This window comes from Silurus meridionalis, chromosome 23 (genome assembly GCF_014805685.1).
Source record: "Silurus meridionalis isolate SWU-2019-XX chromosome 23, ASM1480568v1, whole genome shotgun sequence".
NCBI classification, from domain to species: Eukaryota; Metazoa; Chordata; class Actinopteri; order Siluriformes; family Siluridae; genus Silurus; species Silurus meridionalis.
This window is the reverse complement of record NC_060906.1, coordinates 18,501,679-18,515,689: the sequence shown is the minus strand read 5'-3', so window position 1 is coordinate 18,515,689 and position 14,011 is coordinate 18,501,679. Positions and strand designations below refer to the sequence as shown.

At 36.6% G+C, this 14,011-nt stretch overlaps 1 protein-coding gene across 2 annotated transcripts in view; it reads right to left on the bottom strand.

Annotated features, from left to right (window-relative positions):
- Window positions 1–264: 264 nt before the first annotated feature.
- The window catches only part of tmem121ab (transmembrane protein 121Ab), a 71,014-nt gene continuing 57,267 nt past the window's right edge, over window positions 265–14,011 (bottom strand). The window contains exon 2 of one of the 2 annotated variants that reach the window (XM_046835686.1): window positions 265–3,456. In XM_046835686.1, coding sequence (XP_046691642.1) covers window positions 1,490–2,440 — 951 coding nt within the window. In that variant the 5' untranslated portion in view covers window positions 2,441–3,456 and the 3' untranslated portion in view covers window positions 265–1,489. The remainder of the gene's footprint in view (window positions 3,457–14,011) is intronic. The other variant, XM_046835687.1, reaches the window with a different exon arrangement.

Here is a 14,011-nt window from a genome sequence, read left to right as displayed (position 1 = left end):
GGAGAAGCCGGTTATTTACATGTAGATATATGGGCAGCAGCTTGCACGTCCAGACTGTGATCTCTTAGAGCAGTGACGGGAAATGTGGAAGTGCACCAAGGAGTAGATGGCGAGAGGAAAAGTGTCTACTCAGCGTTGCCTGCTAACTGCAGCGGGTGTCAACAACCTGCAAGATGCGAAACGTTGCCTCGCATTATCCACATGCCCTGAATTAATGGTGTTGAGATTGAATATATCAGCAGGTTATGGATGATATATAAATCATCAAGGGCAAGAATGGAGCTTTTACCACCCTGTAGAAGAGTCACAATTCATTTCCTGATCTAAAGACCTGGTGATTTGGAAATGGCTTCCTTGTTGCGGGAGGCTAAGTGAGGTAAGCTCGCACACAGGGGTATAGATAATTTAGTATTTTTGCAGGTTTGCCCATTTGGATTTCTTTCAGTTGTTTTTGCTAAAAAGAATTTATGCAAACAATGGTGACATTTGCTTTATATAGCCCATACTAGCCACATCTGCAATGGGAGCAAAATGACAGGCAAAATCTTTTTTTCTCAATATAAAATGTTATATCTTGAGAATTTCAGATCTTTCTCAGTCTCACACTCATTCAAACACAGAGATTAAAAGTATTTTTTTTATTAAACACACTCCAACATAAAATGTATAAATGAAGCACACACTAGTACATAATAATAATAATATTAATAATAATGTTTACTTATATGCTTTTATCAAATAAGAACTCTGTGAGAGCATTCACTGACTTTCAAGGCTTTTTGTGAGGGAATGTACATAGATTATATATCATAATGGTTTTATCAAATCAGAATATTTTTGTCTCGCCTTGCTGTGCTGAGGTTGCCAAAGTCCCTCTTTCACACATTTTATCATCATTATCCAACCCTCACACTGGCACACACATTCTACATTTGCACAACCACAAGCCCCATTTGCTGCAGCAATTGAACCGTCTCAATTATTCGCTACTTGTCCAAAATTCATACTAACATCCTAAAAAACCCCAAAAAAACAGACATTTCCAAAGAGCTTCCTGTAAATCATTAATTGCCTTCTTTTTTTTATCCTATATCTTTCCAGAGTCTTTCTGCATTGCAGGAGCCAATTTAGAGAGATGCTGATATCTGGTGGGTCAGGTAGGCAGCAAGAAATGCAGCATTAGAAAAAAATCCCACGCCCACAAATGTTCTTCAAAGGAAAATTTGTGGAGTTGATGTCACTCAGCCATTGCAGAGAGAAACTCTGGCAAAGTATACCAGCTCAGTCAGTAAAAATCTGTTTTGCTGCACCTTGTTTATGTATGTTTTATTTTTTTTCCAATTTTGTCCATATGTCCCAGTTGAAAAGCAGTCCAAATATTTAGAAATGATACAATAATACCATATGTCCCCCCCTCTCATGCATTCATCAAATGGTAGAACTGTGCCAGGTTGGAGCCTTGATGTGTTAATTCTAAATGGCTACATGGTCATGTGTCGATAATCTCCTGCACTGGCGTTGGTTCATGTGGGAGGCTTGTTGCATTCGGAAGAGCCTGTCCATGTCCCACTGAGTTCTGCTGGATCTCCATGGGAATACCAGTTGCATTTTCACGGGCTGGGAATTCTCGAGACTGTTTCCGATACTCCAGGAAGGTGCACACCTTGGTGGCTATTGCCACCACGTTTTTGCCAACAAAGATAGTGGAGACCCGGCTGTCCTGAAAGAGCACCATGTTAACACCGCGTATGAGGATGGTGACCACGTTGATTGTAACCAAGCTGAGCATGGGATACAGCATCATCTTCTGTGGTGACACATTTTCTCCTTGCACACTGATCTCGCTTAATGACACACATGGTAGGATCAAAAGAAGGATGTAGCAGTAGAAGAACATCAGCCCTTCTGCCCAAATAGGCAGACCTGTTCGCTGGGGCTCCCAAAGGTTTGCCTGGATATCAAGCAAATCCAGAAGGTCCAAAGCCACCCAGAAGAGTCGTCCTCTCATATCCTCTTTTTTCCTAAAAGTCCGAACATATTCCATACTGTCGAGAGCCACCAGGACTAAATAAAGGCCTGGTACACAAACAGAAAGGAGTAAAGTCAGAGCCTTCCTTGCTACAGTCTCCAGACTTTTGCGGTCAGCCTTGCAGTTTTGAAAGACAAAGTAGAGCTTGATCTCCAAAACAAAGATGTAGAGAAACCAGAGGATCATGGCATAGCCACGGCGTGCCGTCCGTACCTCAGCTCCCACCCACACGGCGACATAGCGGAGGACTATGAGGAAACACACATCTCCGACCAGGACAATGATACAGACGCCGATCTTGCGAGGGCCCTGGTTTTGCTCCACCAGGTAGGCATCCATGAAGGCCATGCTGGTCATGATGACGATGGTGGTGAGACAGACGTGCCGTTTGTCCGGTGGTGGTAGCACCATGGCGAGGGCCACCACCACTACCGCTGACTCACTGCTATTTTGTCCCTTTTTTTAACTCAAGCTATGGGCCAAAATGAGTCTCTTTTCAATTACTTGATACCTAGTTACTTTATGAAAAGAGCTCTCTTTCCTTTTATGCAGAAGCTGCTTTCTGCCAGGAGTAATTATGTTATTGTAAATCGAAAGGCTTCGTGTCTTCACACCTTAATCCTTAAGAGTGGCTTTGCGAGTCTTGGATTTCTTGCTGTAGTATAATTCTGGTGTGTAAAAACTCAGTTGTCGAGATTATGGAGTGTATTCAGGATTCCCCCCACCCCATCCCAAGTTTCTTTGTTTTTTGAAGAGATGTAATAATTTCAGTAAGAAGCAGTATACAATTGAAGCGAAGGCTTGAGCTGAACTACTTTGCAATGGAAATGCGAGTCTGAGAGAGGAAAGAAAAGCCAAGCTCACAGCTTGGGTTTTGGCAGGTGGTTCCTCTCTGGCCCACTAAATGTAAGAGCTATCCGCTCATTACTCACAGAGTGTTCATTGATTCTGCTTGACTTCTGAGACTGCCGGCTAACCACACCTCAGCATTTATCGACAAAATGCCATGATTTTTTCCATGGCCAGAGTGCATGCGCTGAGTGAGGAAAATCCTTAGCATGCATATACCCGATACTGTGTGGTTCTTTTCAGGTTGGTGTGGGTAGAGCGATAAGAAGCCCGACAGTGTGTGTAAGAAAGATGTTCTTTGGGTTCATCAAGTTATCAGACAGAATACAGAAAATATAGAATATCGCTTCAGAATGTAGATCCTCTGAAATGACCCAACAGTCTTTGAACGTCTGTGTATATTAAACCCAGAGACAGCATGTGAAGGATCAAGTAGAACAGAGAAATTGACTTGGTGAAGCAGACATTTATCACCTAGATAGCAGGGCAGGACTTTCCAGGGCCAATGTTCATCCATGGCTCCCAGAAAAGGGAGGTTGTCTCACTTGTCTTCATTCTTCCTCTTCGCCTGATCTACCCTGGAGAAGAGAGAGAGAGAGAGAGAGAGAGAGAGAGCGAGAGCGAGAGGTTGGAAAGAAGCATGTCAGCACAAATCTGATGATAACGTATAGCTCGCTGCTCCACACTCAGACTGCATTAGAGTCAGTGTGTCAGATTTATTACGAGCTGTGTAATGAATGGAACAGCATGTTGTTGTCTGATTGCTGCTTATCAAATACTGCACGTCAGCTTTTGTATGGCTCATTGAGGCTTTTCTGTGCAGATGGCTTAGTTTAAAGCGGGAAACCAGGTATTAGCTATCTGATGCTGAATGATTTGTTATGAATAATATGGCAGGCAGTGGAATGGTACAATGGGTTTACACAATCCGTCTGTATTCTACAGTTGAAGTAATTTGCTCTGTTTAAATCGCTTCTTCAGGTTTTAATAAGAGCTATAAGACTAATGTAATCACAAAATACACAAACATAATATATATATATATATATATATATATATATATATATATATATATATATATATATATATATATATATATATATATATATATATATATATATATATATATATATATATACACACACACAAAAATATATACTGAATAAAAAGTATTTGTTGAAGAGGACTTAATTCATGTTTATAGATGACAAGAACTGACACTGTGTCATTGAAAGTCTGTGATTGATTGATATATATATATATATATATATATATATATATATATATATATATAGGTTTAATAACTGACATTTTCTAGGCAGGTCATACATTAAACACAATGAATTTGTTCTTGTATCAAAATAATCCATCCTTTTTAAGTCATGTGAATAGAAAAATAAATGTTCACTGTACACATTACCCTCAACACTCCCATAAGATCATGGCAGTGAGGATTTGCCAATTCAGCTATAAGAACATTGGTGATGTTGAGAATTGATGTTAGACCGAACGGCCTGTTTTGAACTTTGCTTTGTAAATCATTTTGAAAACATTCAAGGGGTTGAGTCAGAGCTTTGTGCAGGCCACTCGAGCTCTTCGACTGCAACATCAGTAAACTATGTCTTAATGGAGCTTGCTTTGTATACAGGAAACAGGTTTTGTGTGTATGTTCCCTTAAATAGAGTTTGTGTATAAGACATCATAAACCTTAACATGCTCCCAACATTGTTGCAACAGTCTGGGGAAGAACCACCTATAGATGTTATGGTCAGATGTCCACAGACTTTTACCCACACAGTGTACTGTATATAATTCACTTTAAGGAGAAGTACGGCATCTCTAAATGTGTTATGAGTTATATTTTCGAAAGTAAAGTTTGACTCTTAAGAGAACAAAAAATACTGTTATGTTGGAAGCCTTCCAATTCACACTCCCACGTGCCTAGGATTAGAGCGAGGTGTGTGCAGAATTAAATCTTTGCAGTCTCTAGAGCAATGATGCATGCCAATATAGTGGCATTAATTATAGCCTACTTTGCAGGTGGATAGGCAAAGGATCATTCATGACAGATTTCTGAGAACCGTAGATTAAAATGAGCAAATAAAAATGATTTTCACCACCAGACATGCCAGCAATTAAAAGTTGGAATGTTATGAATTTAAGGTCTCCCCCTCTCAGGCTGTCAAGCGAAAATCAAATCTGAATTGTTGAAATTTACTGAACATACTCTAGAAAGCTTATTGCAATCAACATAAAATTTTTTATTCTAATTTCCTCTTGCCAATTTGATCTTAATAAATTTGGAATTAACCAAATCGTATCAGGTTTTATTTTGCTTTCTAGGTCTAATGGAAGCAGTTGTGAATGTAAATGCATGTTCAGAATTGAGACTTGATGTTTTTTCTGCAAAGCTAAATGCACACATTATAGGCTTGCTGTCTTACGCAAAGTTGACCACGTGATGTACAATTGTCATAGGCAAACAAAATGTATCTCACAAATCCAAATTAGACGTCTGATGTCATGTAATGCACAACACAACAGTGGAAGCGAATGCACATGCTGCCAACAAATGCAGGCAGAACTGGAACCGGGAAACAAGCTGTGGTCTCCCGACAATGCTAGGGCATAAACGAGAACAAGTAATGAGAAACCCAGAAAACATTAGACATAAAAGTATGAAGTAAACCAACTGAACAAGCTACCTAACACGAAACAGTGGAAATAAAGTGCTATTAATACACACATAAATCAAACAATCAAATGGAGACACAAGTAAATGAACAGACATGTGAAGAAACCAATGATAATACAGAGGCATTATAAAAATAAAAATGTGGAAACTTTTAGGATGCAAACTAGCATGCTCTGCTCAATGCCATTAACGGAGACACAACATAGTATAACATGGTATAACTGATTAAATAGGTATAGCTTAACTTCTACAGAAAGTGGCTAATAGCAAACGCCTATGGCATTGTGATAGGGAGGATATTTTGAAATCATTGCACTAAAATAAGGACCAGAGGTGATACCAGCAAATACGAAGTGACCTGCGTGACCTTTCAGAGCTCCATCATCCGAAAGGTTCTGAATAATTTAAACACATGAACTTGCACTGCTATTCACCAGCAATACAGACTGGGATTGTTGGTTTTAGTGATTTCGAAGTCGTCTGGACTACTTTTACTTTTTACTGGCTTAGGACCTTCTTTAACCGCTATAATACATTGTGACTTATTCTTACACACAAAAAAATATAGAACACTGTTGCTACAGATGAATATCAGCAGCAAACAATCTGCCCTTCTCACCTCAGTTCATGTACCTCATTGCCATCCCACCCTCAGCAAGCTGGGTATCACCAGGCTCTTGTCTGAAGAGTGATTAAAAGGTGAGAGAAGGTCCAGGATAAGACTTAATCTCACTATTCAACTGAAAGCACTGCTGTGAGCAACTGGCATTGGTGTTTTCAGATATTTTAATACATTTCTAGACCAATTACCTCTCCCCCACTTACTTCAAATCCTCATATATTATACTAGTCTGAAAAAAAGACAAATATTCCAAGCACACAATGACTATAGTTCCTGAGCACAACTGTATGCTTGTGTTATTGCCTCAACACCCAAAGACAATCCCACACACAATGGGCCATATGTAAATCTTTGGTAACCCTGTGTGAATGTTTGCATCAAATCAAACTACAGTATGAAATATCTAACATATTTTATTTGTATTTATTTTTGTTCATTAATTAAATGAATGGTCTTGTATGTCCTAATGTTCTTTTTTTATATTTCTTCAGTTACTGCACTTAATATAAAAAATGTAGGTTAGTAACTAAAACAATACACAAGCTATTTACCATACCATAAGCATAATCTAAATGTTTGAATGCATTTATTGCAATTTATCTGATCTGAAATCATTCAAGGTTTGCATTAGTATTCTTACACAGTTTAAAGAATTGAGTGTTATGAATTCTACATGCCTGCTATGAGTTGCTGTTTGAATACGTGAGTATTTTTTCCATCTTCATAAACAACACCCACTTTCCAGTTGCTCAACAAGTATATCATATCGTTCTTGTAAACTAAAAACATCATGTCTACATGAAGTATGCTGAGACCTCCAAGTGAGCAGAGAAAATCATTTTCTTATTGCAGCAGTTGAAGAAATTCACCTGCTGGCTCTGAATACTAGGTCTACTATATGATCATTGAATCCATCCAACAGTATGGGTTGACACCTAATCAAACTGCAGAAATGGTCATCTGTAATCTGTTATCTCTGCAAGACATCTATGGCAGCAGGGACAGGAAGCATAGTGGAAAGATTACAGCTGACTCATTCACCCCTAGACATCACCACTTTCACATACTCCACACTTCCATGCGAAGCCAGAAAAATCAGAAATATAAAAAACTTTATGCTTTTTCTCCTCCATGATGTGGCCCTTATTGACCATAGTGGACGCTTTACACAATTATCATTAGTTTATTGCATTCTAGATCTTGCACAGTAAATTCTACAGTGCATATTACCGCCATGATACTGGAATAAAATACACTATCAAAATGCTGGATTATTATAGTAGTAATAGTATTAAATTAAATCTAAATTTGAGCAATGTGGCATTGAGAAAACGTGAAAAAGTCACGCTCGTAACCACCGACAAGGATAAATGAATGCTGCTATAGAACTAATACCAATCATTCAAGCTGCTAATGTAATAAATCATGCTTCAAATGCAGACCTATTTAACATTAATACAGTAACCTGCTACACGTCTGAGAGTCAAGGTCATCAGTTTTTTTTTTTTTTTTATCCAATGGTTGAACTTACACAACTACGTAAGAAAGAATTAACACACAAAGGGACACACCATAGACAGCTGCTCTGTGTGCAAGATCCTAGATAGATAGATAAAGATAGATAGATAGATAGATAGATAGATAGATAGATAGATAGATAGATAGATAGATAGATAGATAGATAATAGTTTATCTAGTCAATCTACATCTATATAAATTTTAACCCTGCTTACATGCTCTGTTCCTCTCAGAGGAGGAACAGTCACATTTTAATAGGATTAACTAGTTGAGATGTACAATAGGCATGCCAGAGAAGTTTCTCGTTTGTAAGCGGTCATCTTATTAGCGCTGTGCGGAGGAAGCAGATGGGAGGCTTAAATCTCATTTCCAAGCTTGTCAACTCACTCATGTCAGAACATGTTGAGAAACAAATTAATGAAACATGGGCTAATAAGGAGTCATGCATGAGTAGAGTGACAGTAGGCTCTTGCGAATGCAGCGGAACTTTCGGAGTCATTAGATCACACAATCACAATATATATAACACAAGATTCATATGTGCCTTTATGAATATCGCATTCCGCGGATTTTCTTTCTACATTTGCTTTTATAGTAACCTCTACTCTTCTGGGAAGAAGCTCCACTAGATTTTGGAGTGTGCTTGTGGAGATCTGTGTTTATTCAGCCTAAATGGTGTTAGTAAAGTCAGGTACTGATGAGAATGAGGAGGTCTGGGGATGCAGACCAATCTGGTATGAAATTCTGATTAGTGATCCACATATATGATTTGCCACATTTTTTATGCTGAATGCCCTTCCCAACGCAACCCTCCCCATTTATCCGGGCTTGGGACCGGCACTAAGAGTGCACTGGCTTGTGCAACCCTAATGGCTGGGTTAAGATTATTAAACCTATTTAAACCATTTGTTCTATTGAAAAAAGAAAATAATTTGAAAATAATTGATTGCAAAAATGATACGCTTAAAATGAGTAATTTTGTTCCAAAATAGGTTTAATTGTTTAAGATTTTAAAAATCTTAAAATAGATTATTGATAAGAAATATGAATGATATACAAATACAGCATACATTTGACTATATTCAAGATCGCTTGCTAGAATGACTTTTTAGGTCAGGAAGAGATTTCAAATTATTCGTTCCTCTTTATGCTACATTTAGGCAGTTTACTTAAAAAACTCATCTCAAAATTGTATATATTTTTAGCCCATTGTTTGTTATACCTTTCACCATACTCATCTGGTGAACATAATTATGGCCTTGAAATGTCAAAAAAACATAACAGAAATTTAGAAAGTAACTGCCCTTATTCAGTCTTCCAAATGTTAAAGGAAAATTAATATTGTTTTTTTTTCATCTTATCCTGTCATATACAATCTCTCATTAAATGTGAAAAAATAAATACGTAAGAAGTAATAACTAAAAAAAGAAATTAGAAAAGTCAACCAATTTTAGAAACCTCATACAAAACCTATAAAATCATTTAGAATCGATTTTTAAGACATATTGTATACGTTTAATAGTATTCTTAGAATAAACTGTCTTTTTAAAAAAATGATGTACATGCTGAGAATGATAAGAGTAGCCCTTGATTAATGCCCACAAGAGACAAAATACAAGTGAGTAGTGTGAAAGCAGGGGTAGTGCATTATGGGTAATCCCCACCGAATATCTGCCACAAAGAATAACAGGAATTTCAACCATCAAAATGTCTTATTAGAAGTTGTTATGGTTGCATTTCGTGTATGGAACATTTCAAGTGCACCAAATTCTGACATTTTAGTAAGAACACATAACACTTCAGCGCCAGTGTGTTGTTTGGGATTGTCCTCAAACCTATATTTATATTTTGTTCTTTTATACATTTTTCAGACATTCTCTGAAGAGGATTTGATATATATATATATATATATATATATATATATATATATATATATATATATATATATATATATATATATATATATATATATATATATATATCAAATCCTCTTCAGATATATATATACAGTACAGACCAAAAGTTTGGACACACCTTCTCATTCAAAGAGTTCTTTTTATTTTCATGACTATGAAAATTGTAGAGTCACACTGAAGGCATCAAAACTATGAATTAACACGTGGAATTATATACATAACAAAAAAGTGAACTGAAAATATGTCATATTGTAGGTTCTTCAAATATATATATATATATATATATATATATATATATATATATATATATATATATATATATATATATATACACAAACACAACATTTCAATATTGTCATTTTTATTTTGATTCAACACTAAATACACACCACTTCTGCAGCTGACACACTGGGAATAATTCATATTTCTGCTTGTCGGCTATTGTTTCTGTTCCTGCTCTGGACTTACAAAGCCGCTTTTGAACTCTGAATTCTAGTGAGCTTTCAACACTTTTTTTCCAACTAGAAAAGTAAAGTCCTGGAGAGAACCTGAATACAAACCAAACATCAACATCATGCAGGAAATGTTGACTTTAAAAGAGAAAATGGTCCCTTTGTGCTCTGACACTCTCCTGCCTCATGAATTGTGACAAGGCTTTTTTACTATGAAAGTAAATGATTGTATAAGACGCAGCATTTGCTAACAGAGACTCCTGTCATTTCTGCTGGATATTTTCTTGTCAAAGTGTTAACCCAGATAGCTTGTTATCTACCTATGTATCTCCTTGCCTGTGTATTTAGCTAGCTGACCTGCTTACAGAATAGTTTTTACAAGACGACTTTTAAATGTTTTTGAACATATAACTGGAGACTTTTGATAAACGTTTCTTTTTCGATAACTCCTAAAACCCCACACAGTACAAGAACTCTTCACTTTCCTGTAATCTATTTTGCTAAATGAAGCCTTGAATAGTGACTCACTTCATCTGGCACAGATTAATTGACTGATTAGCTGATTGCTGTGGCTCATTTGCTCAGTAACAATGTCCCTCGCATATGCAGCGTCTTAATTTGACTCTTATTAATTAATTCCAGTAAGAACTCATTTCCAAATGGGAGCATAGTACTGTCTATGGTGGCTGATTATTAATATAAGCCCTTTAAACCCGTTCTTCAGTGGTTGGATGATAGCCCTGCATCTAAGAGCTAAAATTTAAAGTGGCATCAACTTGGACAATGATGGATAAGTGGTAATCCAGGAGCGGGGCACTATTTTACATATTAATGATCCTGAAGTGGAGAGAAAAAGTGCCTAGCTTGCTCTGACGCTCCACTGGGGGCATCGCTGTTCTCACATGTATTAGTTCTTAGCACATTGTTACTTTGAGTTAATCAAGCCAGCTTTTTACTGGAAGTGCAGAATAAAGGATTCTTTTTTATTAAACAAAAACATAATAAACATTTGGCTAGTATTCTGCACTTTGGACAGATTCAGATGACAAATGCAACGTTTAAACCAAAAACTAAAAAATGAACCACTTGAAGTTCAGCTAACATTCCTGTTAGTGGTTTTGACAGAAAAACATCACGACAATAGACAAAGTAATTAAAAAACACAATTAAAAAAAGAAAAAGAAAACTCAAAACCAGGGCTTTTAATGGTTCACAAACTGCCTGCTATATAAAGACAATTAGTTCACGCAAATAATGACACACTTAAGTGAAAAATAATATTGCAGGACATTTCTTGCAAAACAAATTTTTTGTAAGAAGTGACTACTGAGTATATTCTAACCTACTGTAGTACATATTGTGAAAGTGAGCAAATAGATTTACTCTAGTTACTGAATAATTAATAGTAGTTAAGTAACTCATTTATTTCCAGTAACTGCTTCTCTGTGGGTCTGGATTGTAGAATCGAACTTAATCGAAATTTATCTGTGTGAAAAAGGCTCAAGTACAGAGCAACTATATATGTATGTATGTATGGACCTACAGTTTATGCATCGGATTGTAAATAAAAAAAAAAAAAAAAAAAAAAAAAAAAAAAAAAAAAAAAAAATATATATATATATATATATATATATATATATATATATATATATATATATATATATATATATATATACACACACACACACACACACACACACACACACACACACACACACACACACATTCTTCCTAAACCTACGGTATTTCAATATTGTACTTTTATTTAGATTTAACACTAAATACACACCACTTCTGCAGCTGACACACTGGGAATAATTCATATTTCTGCTTGTCGGCTATTGTTTCTGTTCCTGCTCTGGACTTACAAAGCCGCTTTTGAACTCTGAATTCTAGTGAGCTTTCAACACTTTTTTTTCCCCTAGAAAAGTAAAGTCCTGGAGAGAACCTGAATACAAACCCAACATCAACATCATGCAGGAAATGTTGACTTTAAAAGAGAAAATGGTCCCTTTGTGCTCTGACACTCTCCTGCCTCATGAATTGTGACAAGGCTTTTTTACTATGAAAGTAAATGATTGTATAAGATGCAGCGTTTGCTAACAGAGACTCCTGTCATTTCTGCTGGATATTTTCTTGTCAAAGTGTTAACCCAGATAGCTTGTTATCTACCTATGTATCTCCTTGCCTGTGTATCTCACTAGCTGACCTGCTTACAGAATAGTTCTTACAAGAGGACTTACATGACTATTTATTCTTACAAGAAGAATCTGTTATAAATGTATCATAAACCTCCTCTGGTTATAGTCAAATTTCCATTTTGCTTTACATTTTAGTAAAAAGCATGTTTCATTTTGTTTATTATTTTGAAACAGCTGCATATGCTTACATCTCACCTGAGCACAGCTAACATTAATGGAATGCAGGAAAGTTCTTCCATTGTCTCACTTGAGATTTTTCTCACGTGATATTAACGCAGCACCACAGCATGGAGCTGTCTGTTTAGCTCATATCGTCTTTATTACCTGAAAATGGCCCCCATATGTGACTCTGGCATGGGTCCATGTCTGTTAGTGCACCAGGTGCTGGATTCGTCCTTTATATTTGCAAGAGCAATCAACACCTCGCCCCACTGACTGTCTTAATTGAGCCATTTCTGAGTACATGCTGATCCTTATGTCAGTGCCTGTGCCCAGTTAGAGTAAAGTGCCCAGAAGAATACTGACTTCAGTTTAGGTTTATATATTATCCATAGTTTTGCCCACTGATATATAGATTTTTTTAAATAAAAGTTCAAATGCAGGCTGATTTATGAATGATATTTTTTAAAACTTTTTAAAAGTGTGTGATAGACAGAGACCTGGGGTCATCAAATACTCCTGACCTGAGGTCTTTGTGGGAATTTAACTTTTTTTGTAAAATGACAACCTACATCTTTATGCTTTTTAAAATGATAAGGGGGTGACTGTTACATGCTGATATAATGCAGTGGCAGGTCATGCATTTGGTACCTGGGCCTTCAATGGTGACTTACCCGACTTAATCCACCTCTTCATACGACCACTATCATGTCACAATTATAGAAACCATCAATACAATACAAAAACGCAATATAACAACACGTGGCATTACAGAGAGAGACGCATTGCGCATATGGAGGGTGAACACCAATTTACTAAAGCAAGAAACCCAGTTTAGACAATTCTAAACCTCTACACTACCACCGCAGTTGTGCCACCTACATCAATATAATCAATATTTGTCTAATAACATGAGCCCCTGGGCAGATTAAATATGGCAGCACATAAAGGGTGAAATCTGATTGGACAAAAAAATCTAACATTCACATACATGTACTGGAAGCAGTGCAGCCAAGAGAAACACTACGAAATGAAGAGAATAAACTGTTGGGAATACATTAATACAATTTCATGGAACAAACATCAGAATTTATGTTGTAAATGTAGGTCAGTGCTTCTGATAGTGTTTAGGCCAGCAGAGAAGGCTTTGCTGGCTCTGACTGCCCACCGCTGCTATAATGTAAGTAATGACAGGGATATATTTCATGTATCATTAAATCGTTGCCCTATAAAGGTAAAAAACAAGCCATTTCTGCATTTGCTTTTTAAAATTCTGTTAACTTCAGGAAATCACCTTGTGGGTGGAAACAATAACTTCACATTGCCCTGCTTCACAGCACACACCACCCTGCTGTTAATTACTTTCTTCTAAATGCATGCCTCATCACGTTTTATTTCTTATTTAAGTGTTGAATGAATAATAGGTACAAAATCAAAACCCCCATTGCCTTTTTTCTCAAATAAATAGTGATTTGATTTGCTTTTATTCTCAGTGGACACATCCACACAAATTCAAATAACAACAAATGCCCACTTTCTTAATTGAAAGCTTGAATAATGAGTCACTTTG